The 19,075-nt window shown below is 47.3% G+C and overlaps 1 protein-coding gene across 1 annotated transcript in view; it reads left to right on the top strand.

The window, feature by feature from the left end:
- The first annotated feature begins 10,895 nt into the window (after window positions 1-10,895).
- fbxl8 (F-box and leucine-rich repeat protein 8) overlaps window positions 10,896-19,075 on the top strand; it is a 31,257-nt gene continuing 23,077 nt past the window's right edge. The window contains exon 1 of the mRNA XM_055923345.1: window positions 10,896-11,440. Coding sequence (XP_055779320.1) covers window positions 11,304-11,440 — 137 coding nt within the window. The 5' untranslated portion in view covers window positions 10,896-11,303. The remainder of the gene's footprint in view (window positions 11,441-19,075) is intronic.

Genomic DNA, 19,075 nt, shown 5'->3' with positions numbered 1-19,075 from the left:
CCTGTGTTTTTTGTTTCATTATGTATTTACAGAAACATTGTTTTCCCCCATATTAATATCTTTTAATTGTTGAGGTTTTTTGAACACTTGGTAACATGTTTTGAAACGGCCTGTATTGATGCTGGCCAATGTTTGTTAAATCTCCATTTTATTTGATTGAAACAGAACAGTGAAATATTAAACGATCAATGGATATTTATTGAAAATTGTAATGTACTGTAGAATTTCACCGTGTCACAAGGACTTCCCAGTTCGCATTGAGAAATCGGGTGGTCGTTCTAACTTCTGCCACCTCAATCTCCTTCACCCTTACAGGACACTGCAGGAACTCAGATCATGATCCCCCACCTCAATCTCCTTCACCCTTACAGGACACCGCAGGAACTCAGATCATGATCCCCCACCTCAAGTCTCCTTCACCCTTACAGGACACTGCAGGAACTCAGATCATGATCCCCCACCTCAATCTCCTTCACCCTTACAGGACACCGCAGGAACTCAGATCATGATCCCCCACCTCAATCTCCTTCACCCTTACAGGACACCGCAGGAACTCAGATCATGATCCCCCACCTCAAGTCTCCTTCACCCTTACAGGACACCGCAGGAACTCAGATCATGATCCCCCACCTCAATCTCCTTCACCCTTACAGGACACTGCAGGAACTCAGATCATGATCCCCCACCTCAATCTCCTTCACCCTTACAGGATACTGCAGGAACTCAGATCATGATCCCCCACCTCAATCTCCTTCACCCTTACAGGACACTGCAGGAACTCAGATCATGATCCCCCACCTCAATCTCCTTCACCCTTACAGGACACTGCAGGAACTCAGATCATGATCCCCCACCTCAATCTCCTTCACCCTTACAGGACACTGCAGGAACTCAGATCATGATCCCCCACCTCAATCTCCTTCACCCTTACAGGACACTGCAGGAACTCAGATCATGATCCCCCACCTCAATCTCCTTCACCCTTACAGGACACTGCAGGAACTCAGATCATGATCCCCCACCTCAATCTCCTTCACCCTTACAGGACACTGCAGGAACTCATCATGATCCCCCACCTCAGTTGCAACACCGTCGTCCTTGTACCCATAGTTCTTCAGTATACTCCGTCCGTCTGTCTGTGAAACATGACCAAATCCTTAACAGTTCTTACACTTCAGTGGTTTAGGGACATAAACTCTTACATTTTTTACATTTGACATTTTAGTCATTTAGCAGACGCTCTTATCCAGAGCGACTTACAGTAGAGTGCATACATTTTTATAATTTTTTTTACATACTGAGACAAGGATATCCCTACCGGCCAATCCCTCCCTAACCCGGACGACGCTATGCCAATTGTGCGTCGCCCCACGGACCTCCCGGTTGCGGCCGGCTGCGACAGAGCCTGGGCTCGAACCCAGAGACTCTGGTGGCGCAGCTAGCACTGCGATGCAGTGCCCTAGACCACTGCGCCACCCGGGAGTACAGCGTGTCGTACATAACCAAGCTTCACATTTATTTGCTCTTTATCAAAAAACAACAGGACCGACAGACGCTTCTGTTCCTCCAGTCACCCAGCGGGTCAGACGCCGGGGCACCAACCACACCAGGAATTCTCTTCAGGGTATTCAACCTGGACATCCGTCGTCAGGGTTACAGCCTGGACATCCGTCGTCAGGGTTACAACCTGGACATCCGTCGTCAGGGTTACAGCCTGGACATCCGTCGTCAGGGTTACAACCTGGACATCCGTCGTCAGGGTTACAACCTGGACATCCGTCGTCAGGGTTACAACCTGGACATCCGCCGTCGCCCCTGAAACGACTCCTTTGACGGGTGTCTCTACTCCACAGTTCAAAACACAAAACTTCTGTTGTCCGGATTCTTTTGAAGTTCACTGCAATCTGTTCTTCAGAAATACAATGAATCAAAAATATGACCCCCCCTGGTCACTCTGACAGACTCCTTTTCCAAGTGCATACTTCACACCTCAGGGAGGTTTCCCACATATGCATCTTTACTCAACAAACGCACCCCAACAAGAAGCGATTCATTATCATTCATACACGTATCATCCACTCCAATTTCAGACGATTTCATTTTAGTTCCAGTTTTCGATACTACTGTTGTCCACTCAGAACATTCTTCTTCACCAAATGTACTCAATAAAAAAATTGCCGCCACCTACGGGGTAGTAACAAATACTAATACTAAAAATTCCTACTAATTACCAAAATAATAATAAACACGAACCAAATTCACTCCACTACCCTGAATTTCAAACAATAACTGTACTCTTCAGATCCCTACACAGGTTCAGGGACCTGGGAGAGGGGACCTCCTCATTCAGTTCTCCCTGTAATATTTCAGCTGTGAAGTCCTGGAGATCCAGAAATCTATTTGCTGCCTTCACAATGATGTCTAGCTTCGTAGATTTAAAAATATATATTTTTATTAGTATCACTTGCGCTATAAACACAACAAAGTCCACCACTATTAGTATGCCATGATCATTCTCCTGCATGGCATTCTCCTGCAGACTGTGGGACATCCGCTACCATCTCCTCTCTACTCATTCATTCAACTATTTTCTTCCCTGCGTGTTTCTCCCTTATAAGAGGTTTGGAAACTCCCATGGAGGATGGTTTCAACTAACGTTAGTTACCACAGCCACAAAGTCAAAATTGGTTACGTTGTAAAAAAAATATAGGAAAAAAACACAATTAGCTTTTGAGTCTTAATTTAAGGTTATGAATGTGTTTACGCTTAGGGTTACGTTTAAAATCACATTTTAAGAAAAAAAAAAAAGTAGAAATAGGCGAGATTTGGCTGTGGTAACTAGTGACGACCAGGGAGGATGTAGCTAAGAGAAACTTCCTGTTCAGGCTTTCCCGCTTCTTCTGTGGGGTTTAAGAGGTGCCGCCACCTACTGGCCGTTGTGATCAACTTCTTCAAAATGGCGAAGCGGTTAAGCGAGCGTATTTTATTGCTAGAAAGGAACCGTTTGTATTGCCCCAAATATACAGTAGTTTATATTAAATCGCTCTCCGTTGCAATGGTAAAATGTAGGCTATTTTGGGGCATAATCAATATATCATTAATCTACTTAAACTGTAAATTATTAGGCCAACATCTATCACTTTTTGTGTCATCGGCAAATGGATTATATCAACATGTGTGGTTGTATTGTTTTTAAAAGAGCAAATAAATTAAATAAATTAAAATCCCAACAAATGTAAGGTATTTATAGAAACAACAAAAACATCTTGAAGCCTCTGCCTGGCTGTGGTTAGCTGGAAGGTGGCAGACTGCCTGGCTGTGGTTAGCTGGAAGGTGGCAGACTCTGCCTGGCTGTGGTTAGCTGGAAGGTGGCAGACTGCCTGGCTGTGGTTAGCTGGAAGGTGGCAGACTGCCTGGCTGTGGTTAGCTGGAAGGTGGCAGACTGCCTGGCTGTGGTTAGCTGGAAGGTGGCAGACTGCCTGGCTGTGGTTAGCTGGAAGGTGGCAGACTGCCTGGCTGTGGTTAGCTGGAAGGTGGCAGACTGCCTGGCTGTGGTTAGCTGGAAGGTGGCAGACTCTGCCTGGCTGTGGTTAGCTGGAAGGTGGCAGACTCTGCCTGGCTGTGGTTAGCTGGAAGGTGGCAGACTCTGCCTGGCTGTGGTTAGCTGGAAGGTGGCAGACTCTGCCTGGCTGTGGTTAGCTGGAAGGTGGCAGACTCTGCCTGGCTGTGGTTAGCTGGAAGGTGGCAGACTCTGCCTGGCTGTGGTTAGCTGGAAGGTGGCAGACTGCCTGGCTGTGGTTAGCTGGAAGGTGGCAGACTGCCTGGCTGTGGTTAGCTGGAAGGTGGCAGACTGCCTGGCTGTGGTTAGCTGGAAGGTGGCAGACTCTGCCTGGCTGTGGTTAGCTGGAAGGTGGCAGACTGCCTGGCTGTGGTTAGCTGGAAGGTGGCAGACTCTGCCTGGCTGTGGTTAGCTGGAAGGTGGCAGACTCTGCCTGGCTGTGGTTAGCTGGAAGGTGGCAGACTCTGCCTGGCTGTGGTTAGCTGGAAGGTGGCAGACTCTGCCTGGCTGTGGTTAGCTGGAAGGTGGCAGACTCTGCCTGGCTGTGGTTAGCTGGAAGGTGGCAGACTGCCTGGCTGTGGTTAGCTGGAAGGTGGCAGACTCTGCCTGGCTGTGGTTAGCTGGAAGGTGGCAGGCTGAATTTGAGATTAGAGAAATTCTTTGCCATTTTCTTTCAAATTAACTCATGGCTAAATGGTTTGCCTAGGGTTTATAGCGGTCCAATGAGTGGGGGCTGTAGTAGGATGTCCCTTGGGGGTATCCGTACCTATGTATGACATGTGAGAGTTAGGTTAATAAACCAGGCTGGAGCTAGAACCTCGTTGTCGTGCGTTCTTATTTTAGATCATACTACAGGGATGCAAATCATGTCTTTACTGGCAAACTCCACTGGACGTAGCGCCCGCGGAAAATAGCAAGCGTAGAAAAAGTACCCAATTGTTATACTTGAGGAACAGTATTGTAGCGACCCGCACAGACAGCTGTGTGTTATGTGTTAGGCTAGTAGGTGGTTGTGTTCGCGGGGTCCGACATGTCAATCAACCTGCTATCTGCCAATCACGGGAATGCCTGGAATGTTCTGATGCCGGGCATCCTGGCGGTTGGCGGAGTGGCGTGGAGGGGGGTTGGGCAGGGGGGTGGAGCATTGGAAGTTAAGACCGGGTTTTGCCTTTGTTCTCTCTCTTACGTCTGGGTTTCACAAGAGAAGGTCACGATTGGCTTGTGGGTTATCTTTCATTTATTTGGCGTGGGCTACGGCCAAACAGTAGCCTGTGTAAAGTTGGTTTAATAAACCGTCCATTCGTAAACTCAATCCTCTGTCTGGACAGTCGTTCTTTTATGATCTAGTCAGGTCATTACATTGGTGTCAGAAGTAAAAACGTTGATAAAAGTTAGCCAGCTAGCTAGCTGACTTCTGTGGCTAGCTACCGTAGGTGAGAACGGGGGTTGAAAATGCTTCGAGGGAATCCGAAAGTGAAGGTGGAGGTAGGGGACGATTATGGCCAATGAGGTACGTGTGAATGGACGTCGGTGGGTCTGGCTGAGGAGATCGCCATGGCGTCGGAGCGCAGAGGCCGCTTGAGGGAGGACGCTAGAGTGATGGCGACTGAAGCGGGCATGAGAGCCTCTTCGACTGTGTTTCGCGCGGATTCTGGTGGGCGGGCCGAAGTGGTGACGTCGACGCGGCGGGACGAGGAATCTGGGGCTCAGGATGTAAACAAACATGGCGGCGCCCAGTTCCCGGCTGGGTCCGTATCTGTTAAGACCCCGAAGTATTCCGGTAAGGCGGATTGGGAAGCTTTTCATGCTCAGTTTGAACTGTTAGCTCATTTTAGGGGGTGGTCGGATGAAGAAAGGGCACTGCAGTTGGCTTTATGCCTCACGGATGAAGCTCTGTCCTGTTTGATATTGATTAGCCCCGAGGACAGACATGATTATGGCGCTTTAGTGGGAGCACTGAGGAGGCGCTATGGACAGTGTGTACAGCCCGGGCTACTGCGCTCCGAACTGAGTAATAGACGCAGGCAGCCAGGAGAGCCTCTACGGGTGTTAGCTAATGACATTGAGAGCCTCTCTCGGCGGGCATATGCTCACATGCCCCCCTCCGTGCAGAGCGAGCTAGCACGGGACCAGTTCATACAGGCGCTCTCTCCTACGGAGCTGCGCATACAGACCCAGCTGGCTCATCCTGAGTCATTGCAGATAGCCTTGGAGATGGCTTTGGAGAGGGAGCTGGTGTGGGCTGGGACTTCAGCTGGGGCTTTGGTGGGGGTGCAGGGAGACACACCCTCTGTGCGAGCTGGGGGGCAGAGCAGCCCGGAGCCGGAAAAGCCTGCATGGGTGGCTGAAATGACAGAACTCATTCGTGCTGTGTCGCTACAGGCGGCACAAAACACACACCCTGGTCCCAGGGTCTGCTGGGGTTGTGGCCAGCCAGGCCATCTGCGCCGAAATTGCCCCATGTCCCCCAGAGCTCAGGGAAACGGCTCGTAGTCCGCATAGACCGGGTAGTGCGGACCCCTGGCTTTCTATCCCAACCACCATCATCTTCAGGAGGAGCCCACCGGCACAGACGGGGAAGCAAGGCTCCACTTCCCCCAGAAGCAGAGGAGAGCAAGCGGATGGAGCCTGTTGTTGCGGTGGGCCGGACCTGTGTTGGGGACTTTTGTCATGTCCCTGTCACTGTGGAGGGGGTGCCCTGCTCCGCCCTGGTGGACACTGGGTCCACAGTAACCCTGGTGAGGCCGGATATTGTGCCAGGTTGGACTCAGTGTGAGCCCACAACTGTGCAGCTCCGCACAGTCACAGGTGAGCTGGCACCCATGAAAGGGAAGGGAATAATGACTCTGACAGTAGGGGGCAGGACTGTGCGTCATCCTGTGTGGGTGGCGGCTGTGCAGGACCCTTGTATCCTGGGGTTGGACTTTCTTAGGAGCACAGGCTGCCAGTTAGACCTAAATAGGGGCACACTGAGCTTCCAGGGAGGGCCGGAAGTCACCATGGCCCCCCCTAATGTCACAATCACTCAACCCAACAAACCCTTTACTCCAACAGTTAAAGCAGCAGAGACTCATGGCTGCCCCCCCTCCCCCACAGATGTGTGTGACTTTTCCCCAGCCCCCCTGTCACCTACTGCGGTGTGTTACATTCCCCCAGCTACCTCCATGACACAGCCCTCTGTGAGCCCAGGCCGCGCCCCCCCAGCCCAGCTGCCCCAGATGGGAGAGGAGAGGACACTGTCTGCAGTGAGGGAGATATGGGGGAGGAACTGTGTTGGTCTTGACCCCGAGCAGCAGGAACGGTTGTGGCAGTTGCTGTTTGAATTCAGAGACAGCTTTGCGCTGAGTGAGGAAGAGGTGGGTCAGACTCATCTGGTGCAGCATGAGATCGACACAGGTGATGCTCGGCCCATCAAGATGCGTCCCCGCCGTATCCCGCTGGCACGCCAGGAGGCGGCAGACAAGGCTGTGTTGGAGATGCAGCGGGCAGACTTCATTGAGCCCTCAGACAGCCCCTGGGCGGCGCCAGTCGTCATGGTTCCGAAGAAGGGGGGCAAGCTGAGGTTCTGTGCGGACTACAGGCGGCTGAATGAGGTAACCAGGAAGGACTCATACCCCATACCACGTATCGATGAGTCGCTGGACCTGGTTAGGGGGTCCTCCTGGTTCTCCTCACTAGACCTCCGCAGTGGCTACTGGCAGGTGCCCCTCTCCCCAGAGGCCAGAGCCAAAACTGCATTCTCCACTAACAGAGGACACTGGCAGTTCAAGGTCCTGTGCTTTGGCCTGTGCAACGCTCCAGCTACTTTTGAGCGTTTGATGGACAGGGTGCTGGATGGCATCCCCCGACAGCAGTGTCTGGTATACCTCGATGACATCCTGGCCCATGGCAGCTCCTTCCAGTCAGCCCTGGGGGCGCTACGGCGTGTGCTGGAGAGGGTGGCTGCCGCAGGTCTGAAGCTCCACCCCGAGAAGTGCCACTTCATGAGGAGAGAAGTGTCCTTCTTAGGCCACCGAGTGGGGAAGGAGGGGATCAGCACCATGGAGGACAAGGTAGCGGCTGTCAGAGACTGGCCCACCCCCACCGACCAGCGTCAGCTGAAGAGCTTCCTGGGCCTGGCCTCGTACTACAGGAGGTTTGTACGGGGCTTCTCAAGCGTTGCTGCTCCACTGAACCCCCTGCTGCCGAAGGACAAGGCTTTCACTTGGACAGTGGAGTGTGAGGAAGCGTTCAACACCCTCAAACATGCACTGATCGAGGCCCCCGTGCTCGCCCCCCCTGACCTCACCTTGCCCTTTATCCTGGACACAGACGCGAGCAATGTGGGCATGGGTGGGGTGCTGGCCCAGGTGGGGCCAGAGGGGGAGAGAGTGGTGGCGTACTTCAGCAAAACATTTGACAAACATGAGCGCCGCTACTGTGTCACCCGGCGGGAGCTCTTGGCTGTTGTGGCTTCCGTCAAACACTTCAAGTACTACCTGGGTGGTCTGCCCTTTACTGTAAGGACTGACCACTCTGCTCTCCAGTGGCTCATGTCTTTCAGAGAGCCAGAGGGGCAGGTGGCACGCTGGTTGGAGGAGCTTCAGCCGTATGACTTCACGGTGGTGCACAGGGCAGGGGCACGCCACTCCAACGCCGACGCTATGTCCCGTCGGCCCTGTACTGCAGACGGCTGCCGCCACTGTGAACGGAGAGAGGGACGAGAGAGAGAGCTGTGTGCAGAGGGGGTCTGTGCCACTGTGTCGGGCGAGCGGGCCTGTCTGCTGTGAGCTGCAGACTGTCGACGTGGCTGAATGGCGGCAGCAGCAGGGACGGGACACAGACCTACAGCCAGTGCTACAGTGGGTAGAGGCGCAGGTGAGGCCACCATGGGAAGAGGTGACAGCGCTCTCACTCGCGACCAAAGGGTTGTGGTCAAAGTTTGAGAGACTGCGGCTGGCTGATGGCGTGCTACAGCGGGCATGGAAGGAGTCAGCTACGGGAGAGGAGAGGTGGCAGGTGGTGGTCCCAAAAGCATTGCGGGAGGCTGTGCTCCAGAGTACTCATGGCGGGGTGGGGACTGGACACTTTGGGGTCACAAAAACACTGCGCCGTCTCCGTCAGGGCTTCTACTGGGGGCAGCACAAGAGGGATGTGGAGGACTTTTGTCGCCGCTGTGACAACTGCACAGCGAGAAAGGGCTCCCCAGGCCGCTCTCATGCTCAGCTCCAACAGTTCCCAGTGGGGGCTCCCATGGAGAGGATGGGAGTGGATGTAGTTGGGCCGTTCCCCACCACAGACAGTGGAAACCGCTGGGTGCTCACGGCCATGGACTATTTCACAAAATGGCCCGAGGCCTATGCTCTGCCTGACCAGGAGGCAGAGACCATCGTCGACGCCCTGACAGCGGGGATGTTCAGCAGGTTTGGAGCTGCAGAGTCCATCCACAGCGACCAGGGCAGAAACTTTGAGTCCCGTGTGTTCGCCACCATGTGTGAGAGGCTGGATATGCACAAGACCCGCACTACTCCTCTCCATCCTCAAAGTGATGGCCTCGTAGAGCGCTTCAATAAAACGCTTGGACAGCAGCTGGCCATCGTCTCTTCCAAACACCAGCGTGACTGGGACAAGCACCTGCCTATGGTCCTCATGGCATGCCGCTCCGCTGTCCAAGACTCCACCTCCTGCACGCCTGCCCTCCTCATGCTGGGGAGAGAGATCCGCACCCCTGCGGAGATGGCGTTTGGTCGGCCCCTGGATAGCCCTCATGTTCCCCCGGGGCCGGAGTATGCCCGGAGACTCCAGGACCGCCTGGAGACAGCCCACACCTTCGCCAGAGAGCAGCTAGTGAATGCAGGTGTGAGGCAGAAGAGGAACTATGACGTGCACACCCGGGGAAGGCACTTTGTGGCTGGGGAGCTGGTCTGGGTCTACAGCCCGCTAAGGAAAAAAGGCAGATGCCCCAAGTTGGACAGTCACTGGGTGGGGCCCTGCAGGGTCCTGGAGAGGGTAGGGGAGGTTGTTTACCGGGTGCAGCTTCCTCCCAGGGGGAGAAAGGTGGCACTGCACCGGGACAGGTTAGCCCCATACAGAGGGGCCTCTTCTCCCCAAACCCCAGGAACCCCCACTGGCAATGCCATTCTCCAGGCACCCACCCCCAGGTGCCGCAGACAAGGCTCCAGACAGCCCACTCCCCCTGTCTCCCCCCCTGTGTCACCGCGTGGTTCCCCAGAGCCACGGACTGTATTACCCGTTCCCGCTTCCTTGTCCCCCATATCCCTGCCTTCATCCCCTGGTTCCCAGAGGGGCACTCTGCGACCATCACGGCCACGCAGGCAAAGGAGACCTCCGGGTCGCTTCAGAGACTTTGTTTGTTCCCTCGGGGACGAGGGACTTTGTGGTGGGGGGGCTGTGTAGCGACCCGCACAGACAGCTGTGTGTTATGTGTTAGGCTAGTAGGTGGTTGTGTTCGCGGGGTCCGACATGTCAATCAACCTGCTATCTGCCAATCACGGGAATGCCTGGAATGTTCTGATGCCGGGCATCCTGGCGGTTGGCGGAGTGGCGTGGAGGGGGGTTGGGCAGGGGGATGGAGCATTGGAAGTTAAGACCGGGTTTTGCCTTTGTTCTCTCTCTTACGTCTGGGTTTCACAAGAGAAGGTCACGATTGGCTTGTGGGTTATCTTTCATTTATTTGGCGTGGGCTACGGCCAAACAGTAGCCTGTGTAAAGTTGGTTTAATAAACCGTCCATTCGTAAACTCAAGCCTCTGTCTGGACAGTCGTTCTTTTATGATCTAGTCAGGTCATTACAGTATAGATACCTTAATAGAAAATGACCCAAGTAAAAGTGAAAGTCAGCCAGTAAAGTACTACTTGAGTAAAAGTTTTAAAGAATTTGGTTTTAAATTTTGGGCTCCCAAAGAGGCGCAGTGGTCTAGGGCACTGCATCTCAGTGCAAGAGACATCACTGTGTCCCTGGTTCGAATCCAGGCTGCGTCACATTCGGCAGTGATTGGGAGTCCCATAGGGCGGCGCACAATTGGTCCAGTGTCGTCAGGGTTTGGCCCGGCGTCGTCAGGGTTTGGCCCGGCGTCAGGGTTTGGCCCGGCGTCGCCTGGGTTTCGGCCCGGCATCGTCAGGGTTTGGTAAACCCTGTAAAAAGTAAAAAGTACATTTTCTTTAGGAATGTAGTGAGGTAAAAGTTATCAAAAATATAAATAGTAAAGTACAGATACCCTAAAAAAAAATACTTAAGTAGTATTTTCATGTAAGTACTTTACACCACTACAAGCTGGGGATTATTTTGCTATCTGGAAGCATTATGAAGCTCAACCCGGAAGTGACGTTTTCCGGCAAAGGGTTTCCACTAGATAGCACAGCCACAAAGTCAAAATTGACCAAATCGTAAAAATTAATGAAAACAAAATGTTGCTTTTTTGTCTTCATTTAAGTTTTGCGGTGTGATTAGGTACAAAAACAGATTTGAAGAATATACATTTTAGGAAGAAATGGTGTTTCTGACTATGTGGCTGCTGTGGTATCTAGTGACGAACAGGGCAAAGGGAATTGTTGAAACGTTTTTGCAACGGAGAACCGATTCGTATTTGGACAAGTTCAGTTAGTTCGGACTCCGTTTTAAAAAGTTATCTCGTTTCGTGTTTTACCGAACACACACAAGGGATTGATCAGTTCTTATACATATAAATGTAACTGTTGTTCTGTTAAATAGCCTACTGTACTATTTATCGACAGTCGACAGCGGTATGGAGTTTCCCGAGGAGGTCCTCGCCCACATATTCTCCTACCTGTCGGTAAAGGAACGGGATAGCGCGTCAGCAGTATGTAGGAGGTGGTCGCAGTCCATGAGCCACCCGCGAGTGTGGCGGTACACTGAAATAAGGTGAGCGATTCAGAGTTGTACATGTCGGTGATCACGTTGCCCTGCTCAGACGCTGCACGCAGGGCCCGTAACACGACAAATACACGACAATGACAAATGGTTTTGGTAACTTGGGCAGAATAAGTTCACGTTGATTCACTGAGGCAAAAAGGGCAGTTTAATTCAATAAGAGAAAAGCTGCGAAATGGAGAGTTGAAATTTAATGAAGAGAGGACCAGAACAGCAGTCTAATGTTATAGAAGAGAGGACCAGAACAGTAGTCTGTTATAGAAGAGAGGACCAGAACAGTAGTCTGTTATAGAAGAGAGGACCAGAACAGTAGTCTAATGTTATAGAAGAGAGGACCAGAACAGTAGTCTGTTATAGAAGAGAGGACCAGAACAGTAGTCTGTTATAGAAGAGAGGACCAGAACAGTAGTCTAATGTTATAGAAGAGAGGACCAGAACAGTAGTCTGATGTTATAGAAGAGAGGACCAGAACAGTAGTCTGATGTTATAGAAGAGAGGACCAGAACAGTAGTCTAATGTTATAGAAGAGAGGACCAGAACTGTAGTCTGTTATAGAAGAGAGGACCAGAACAGTAGTCTGATGTTATAGAAGAGAGGACCAGAACAGTAGTCTGTTATAGAAGAGAGGACCAGAACAGTAGTCTGTTATAGAAGAGAGGACCAGAACAGTAGTCTGTTATAGAAGAGAGGACCAGAACAGTAGTCTGTTATAGAAGAGAGGACCAGAACAGTAGTCTGTTATAGAAGAGAGGACCAGAACAGTAGTCTAATGTTATAGAAGAGAGGACCAGAACAGTAGTCTGATGTTATAGAAGAGAGGACCACAACAGTAGTCTGTTATAGAAGAGAGGACCACAACAGTAGTCTGTTATAGAAGAGAGGACCAGAACAGTAGTCTGTTATAGAAGAGAGGACCAGAACAGTAGTCTGTTATAGAAGATAGGACCAGAACAGTAGTGTAATGTTATAGAAGAGAGGACCAGAACAGTAGTCTGTTATAGAAGAGAGGACCAGAACAGTAGTCTAATGTTATAGAAGAGAGGACCAGAACAGTAGTCTAATGTTATAGAAGAGAGGACCAGAACAGTAGTCTAATGTTATAGAAGAGAGGACCAGAACAGTAGTCTGTTATAGAAGAGAGGACCAGAACAGTAGTCTGTTATAGAAGAGAGGACCAGAACAGTAGTCTGTTATAGAAGAGAGGACCAGAACAGTAGTCTAATGTTATAGAAGAGAGGACCAGAACAGTAGTCTGATGGTATAGAAGAGAGGACCAGAACAGTAGTCTGATGGTATAGAAGAGAGGACCAGAACAGTAGTCTGATGGTATAGAAGAGAGGACCAGAACAGTAGTCTGTTATAGAAGAGAGGACCAGAACAGTAGTCTGTTATAGAAGAGAGGACCAGAACAGTAGTCTAATGTTATAGAAGAGAGGACCAGAACAGTAGTCTAATGTTATAGAAGAGAGGACCAGAACAGTAGTCTAATGTTATAGAAGAGAGGACCAGAACAGTAGTCTAATGTTATAGAAGAGAGGACCAGAACAGTAGTCTAATGTTATAGAAGAGAGGACCAGAACAGTAGTCTAATGTTATAGAAGAGAGGACCAGAACAGTAGTCTGTTATAGAAGGGAGGACCAGAACAGTAGTCTGTTATAGAAGAGAGGACCAGAACAGTAGTCTGTTATAGAAGAGGGGACCAGAACAGTAGTCTGTTATAGTAGAGAGGACCAGAACAGTAGTCTGTTATAGAAGAGAGGACCAGAACAGTAGTCTGTTATAGAAGAGAGGACCAGAACAGTAGTCTGTTATAGAAGGGAGGACCAGAACAGTAGTCTGTTATAGAAGGGAGGACCAGAACAGTAGTCTGTTATAGAAGAGAGGACCAGAACAGTAGTCTGTTATAGAAGAGAGGACCAGAACAGTAGTCTGTTATAGAAGAGAGGACCAGAACAGTAGTCTGTTATAGAAGAGAGGACCAGAACAGTAGTCTGTTATAGAAGAGAGGACCAGAACAGTAGTCTGTTATAGTAGAGAGGACCAGAACAGTAGTCTGTTATAGTAGAGAGGACCAGAACAGTAGTCTGTTATAGTAGAGAGGACCAGAACAGTAGTCTAATGTTATAGAAGAGAGGACCAGAACAGTAGTCTGATGTTATAGAAGAGAGGACCAGAACAGTAGTCTAATGTTATAGAAGAGAGGACCAGAACAGTAGTCTGTTATAGAAGAGAGGACCAGGACAGTAGTCTGTTATAGAAGAGAGGACCAGGACAGTAGTCTAATGTTATAGAAGAGAGGACCAGAACAGTAGTCTAATGTTATAGAAGAGAGGACCAAAACAGTAGTCTGTTATAGAAGAGAGGACCACAACAGTAGTCTGTTATAGAAGAGAGGACCACAACAGTAGTCTGTTATAGAAGAGAGGACCAGAACAGTAGTCTGTTATAGAAGAGGGGACCAGAACAGTAGTCTGTTATAGTAGAGAGGACCAGAACAGTAGTCTGTTATAGAAGAGAGGACCAGAACAGTAGTCTGTTATAGAAGAGAGGACCAGAACAGTAGTCTGTTATAGAAGAGAGGACCAGAACAGTAGTCTGTTATAGTAGAGAGGACCAGAACAGTAGTCTGTTATAGAAGAGAGGACCAGAACAGTAGTCTGTTATAGTAGAGAGGACCAGAACAGTAGTCTGTTATAGTAGAGAGGACCAGAACAGTAGTCTGTTATAGAAGAGAGGACCAGAACAGTAGTCTGTTATAGTAGAGAGGACCAGAACAGTAGTCTGTTATAGAAGAGAGGACCAGAACAGTAGTCTGTTATAGAAGAGAGGACCAGAACAGTAGTCTGTTATAGAAGAGAGGACCAGAACAGTAGTCTAATGTTATAGAAGAGAGGACCAGAACAGTAGTCTAATGTTATAGAAGAGAGGACCAGAACAGTTGTCTGTTATAGAAGAGAGGACCAGAACAGTAGTCTGTTATAGAAGAGAGGACCAGAACAGTAGTCTGTTATAGTAGAGAGGATCAGAACAGTAGTCTGTTATAGAAGAGAGGACCAGAACAGTAGTCTGATGTTATAGAAGAGAGGACCAGAACAGTAGTCTAATGTTATAGAAGAGAGGACCAGAACAGTAGTCTAATGTTATAGAAGAGAGGACCAGAACAGTAGTCTGTTATAGAAGGGAGGACCAGAACAGTAGTCTAATGTTATAGAAGAGAGGACCAGAACAGTAGTCTGATGGTATAGAAGAGAGGACCAGAACAGTAGTCTGATGGTATAGAAGAGAGGACCAGAACAGTAGTCTGTTATAGAAGAGAGGACCAGAACAGTAGTCTGTTATAGAAGAGAGGACCAGAACAGTAGTCTGTTATAGAAGAGATGACCAGAACAGTAGTCTGTTATAGTAGAGAGGACCAGAACAGTAGTCTGATGGTATGGAAGAGAGGACCAGAACAGTAGTCTAATGTTATAGAAGAGAGGACCAGAACAGTAGCCTGTTTCCGATTGTACTGTATCTAATTATAGAGAAGTTGAATAACAAGTAGCCAAAATGTGGGACATTATAAGCAGAAACAAAGAACTGTCTAAAAAAGCCTGTCTAAAAAAGGCCTGTCTAAAAAGGCCTGTCTAAAAAGGCCTGTCTAAAAAGGCCTGTCTAAAAAGGCCTGTCTAAAAAGGCCTGTCTAAAAAAGGCCTGTCTAAAAAGGCCTGTCTAAAAAGGCCTGTCTAAAAAGGCCTGTCTAAAAAGGCCTGTCTAAAAAGGCCTGTCTAAAAAGGCCTGTCTAAAAAGGCCTGTCTAAAAAGAACTGTCTAAAAAGAACTGTCTAAAAAGAACTGTCTAAAAAAGAACTGTCTAAAAAAGAACTGTCTAAAAAAGAACTGTCTAAAAAAGGCCTGTCTAAAAAATGCCTGTCTAAAAAGGCCTGTCTAAAAAGGCCTGTCTAAAAAAGGCCTGTCTAAAAAAGGCCTGTCTTAAAAGGCCTGTGTAAAAAGGCCTGTCTAAAAAAGGCCTGTCTAAAAATAACTATCTAAAAAGGCCTGTCTAAAAAAGGCCTGTCTAAAAATAACTATCTAAAAAGGCCTGTCTAAAAAATGCCTGTCTAAAAAGGCCTGTCTAAAAAGGCCTGTCTAAAAAGGCCTGTCTAAAAAGGCCTGTCTAAAAAGGCCTGTCTAAAAAAGGCCTGTCTAAAAAAGGCCTGTCTAAAAAAGGCCTGTCTAAAAAAGGCCTGTCTAAAAAGGCCTGTGTAAAAAGGCCTGTCTAAAAAGGCCTGTCTAAAAAAGGCCTGTCTAAAAATAACTATCTAAAAAGGCCTGTCTAAAAAATGCCTGTCTAAAAATAACTATCTAAAAAGGCCTGTCTAAAAAAGGCCTGTCTAAAAATAACTATCTAAAAAGGCCTGTCTAAAAAGGCCTGTCTAAAAAGGCCTGTCTAAAAAAGCTCTGTCTAAAAAAGGCCTGTCTAAAAAAGGCCTGTCTAAAAAAGAACTGTCTAAAAAAGAACTGTCTAAAAAAGAACTGTCTAAAAAGAACTGTCTAAAAAAGGCCTGTCTAAAAAAGGCCTGTCTAAAAAAGGTCTGTCTAAAAAAGGTCTGTCTAAAAAGGCCTGTCTAAAAAGAACTGTCTAAAAAAGGCCTGTCTAAAAAAGGCCTGTCTAAAAAAGGTCTGTCTAAAAAAGGCCTGTCTAAAAAAGGCCTGTCTAAAAAAGGCCTGTCTAAAAAAGGCCTGTCTAAAAAAGGCCTGTCTAAAAAAGGCCTGTCTAAAAAGGCCTGTCTAAAAAGGCCTGTCTAAAAAGGCCTGTCTAAAAAAGGCCTGTCTAAAAATAACTATCTAAAAAGGCCTGTCTAAAAAGGCCTGTCTAAAAAAGGCCTGTCTAAAAATAACTATCTAAAAAGGCCTGTCTAAAAAAGGCCTGTCTAAAAAAGGCCTGTCTAAAAAAGGCCTGTCTAAAAAAGGCCTGTCTAAAAAGGCCTGTCTAAAAAGGCCTGTCTAAAAAGGCCTGTCTAAAAAAGGCCTGTCTAAAAATAACTATCTAAAAAGGCCTGTCTAAAAAGGCCTGTCTAAAAAAGGCCTGTCTAAAAATAACTATCTAAAAAGGCCTGTCTAAAAAATGCCTGTCTAAAAAGGCCTGTCTAAAAAGGCCTGTCTAAAAAGGCCTGTCTAAAAAGGCCTGTCTAAAAAAGGCCTGTCTAAAAAAGGCCTGTCTAAAAAGGCCTGTCTAAAAAAGGCCTGTCTAAAAAGAACTGTCTAAAAAAGGCCTGTCTAAAAAAGGCCTGTCTAAAAAGGCCTGTCTAAAAAAGGCCTGTCTAAAAAAGGCCTGTCTAAAAAGGCCTGTCTAAAAAGGCCTGTCTAAAAAGGCCTGTCTAAAAAGGCCTGTCTAAAAAGGCCTGTCTAAAAAGGCCTGTCTAAAAAGGCCTGTCTAAAAAGGCCTGTCTAAAAAGGCCTGTCTAAAAAGGCCTGTCTAAAAAGGCCTGTCTAAAAAGGCCTGTCTAAAAAAGGCCTGTCTAAAAAAGGCCTGTCTAAAAAGAACTGTCTAAAAAGAACTGTCTAAAAAGAACTGTCTAAAAAGAACTGTCTAAAAAGAACTGTCTAAAAAGAACTGTCTAAAAAGAACTGTCTAAAAAGAACTGTCTAAAAAGAACTGTCTAAAAAGGCCTGTCTAAAAAGGCCTGTCTAAAAAGGCCTGTCTAAAAAAGGCCTGTCTAAAAAAGGCCTGTCTAAAAAAGGCCTGTCTAAAAAAGGCCTGTCTAAAAAGGCCTGTGTAAAAAGGCCTGTCTAAAAAAGGCCTGTCTAAAAATAACTATCTAAAAAGGCCTGTCTAAAAAAGGCCTGTCTAAAAATAACTATCTAAAAAGGCCTGTCTAAAAAATGCCTGTCTAAAAAGGCCTGTCTAAAAAGGCCTGTCTAAAAAAGGCCTGTCTAAAAAGGCCTGTCTAAAAAAGGCCTGTCTAAAAAAGGCCTGTCTAAAAAAGAACTGTCTAAAAAAGAACTGTCTAAAAAAGGCCTGTCTAAAAAAGGTCTGTCTAAAAAAGGCCTGTCTAAAAAAGGCCTGTCTAAAAAAGGCCTGTCTAAAAAAGGCCTGTCTAAAAAAGGCCTGTCTAAAAAAGGCCTGTCTAAAAAAGGCCTGTCTAAAAAAGGCCTGTCTAAAAAGGCCTGTCTAAAAAGGCCTGTCTAAAAAGGCCTGTCTAAAAAGGCCTGTCTAAAAAGGCCTGTCTAAAAAGGCCTGTCTAAAAAGGCCTGTCTAAAAAGGCCTGTCTAAAAAGGCCTGTCTAAAAAAGGCCTGTCTAAAAATAACTATCTAAAAAAGGCCTGTCTAAAAAAGGCCTGTCTAAAAAGAACTGTCTAAAAAAGGCCTGTCTAAAAAAGGCCTGTCTAAAAAGGCCTGTCTAAAAAAGGCCTGTCTAAAAAGGCCTGTCTAAAAAGGCCTGTCTAAAAAGGCCTGTCTAAAAAGGCCTGTCTAAAAAGGCCTGTCTAAAAAGGCCTGTCTAAAAAGGCCTGTCTAAAAAGGCCTGTCTAAAAAGGCCTGTCTAAAAAGGCCTGTCTAAAAAGGCCTGTCTAAAAAGGCCTGTCTAAAAAGGCCTGTCTAAAAAGGCCTGTCTAAAAAGGCCTGTCTAAAAAGGCCTGTCTAAAAAGGCCTGTCTAAAAAGGCCTGTCTAAAAAAGGCCTGTCTAAAAAAGGCCTGTCTAAAAAAGGCCTGTCTAAAAAAGGCCTGTCTAAAAAAGAACTGTCTAAAAAGAACTGTCTAAAAAGAACTGTCTAAAAAGAACTGTCTAAAAAGAACTGTCTAAAAAGAACTGTCTAAAAAGAACTGTCTAAAAAGAACTGTCTAAAAAGAACTGTCTAAAAAGAACTGTCTAAAAAGAACTGTCTAAAAAGAACTGTCTAAAAAGAACTGTCTAAAAAGAACTGTCTAAAAAAGAACTGTCTAAAAAGAACTGTCTAAAAAGAACTGTCTAAAAAGAACTGTCTAAAAAGAACTGTCTAAAAAGAACTGTCTAAAAAGAACTGTCTAAAAAGAACTGTCTAAAAAGAACTGTCTAAAAAGAACTGTCTAAAAAGAACTGTCTAAAAAGAACTGTCTAAAAAGAACTGTCTAAAAAGGCCTGTCTAAAAAGGCCTGTCTGAAAAGGCCTGTCTGAAAAGGCCTGTCTAAAAAAGGCCTGTCTAAAAAAGGCCTGTCTAAAAAGGCCTGTCTAAAAAGGCCTGTCTAAAAAGGCCTGTCTAAAAAGGCCTGTCTAAAAAGGCCTGTCTAAAAAGGCCTGTCTAAAAAGGCCTGTCTAAAAAGGCCTGTCTAAAAAGGCCTGTCTAAAAAGGCCTGTCTAAAAAGAACTGTCTAAAAAGAACTGTCTAAAAAGGCCTGTCTAAAAAGGCCTGTCTAAAAAGGCCTGTCTAAAAAGGCCTGTCTAAAAAGGCCTGTCTAAAAAGGCCTGTCTAAAAAGGCCTGTCTATAAAGGCCTGTCTAAAAATAACTATCTAAAAAAGGCCTGTCTAAAAAGGCCTGTCTATAAAGGCCTGTCTAAAAATAACTATCTAAAAAAGGCCTGTCTAAAAAGGCCTGTCTAAAAATAACTATCTAAAAAAGGCCTGTCTAAAAAAGAACTGTCTAAAAAGAACTGTCTAAAAAGAACT

The sequence above is a fragment of the Salvelinus fontinalis genome, chromosome 5, assembly GCF_029448725.1.
Source record: "Salvelinus fontinalis isolate EN_2023a chromosome 5, ASM2944872v1, whole genome shotgun sequence".
Taxonomy (NCBI): Eukaryota; Metazoa; Chordata; class Actinopteri; order Salmoniformes; family Salmonidae; genus Salvelinus; species Salvelinus fontinalis.
This window is presented reverse-complemented; position numbering and strand designations above follow the sequence as displayed.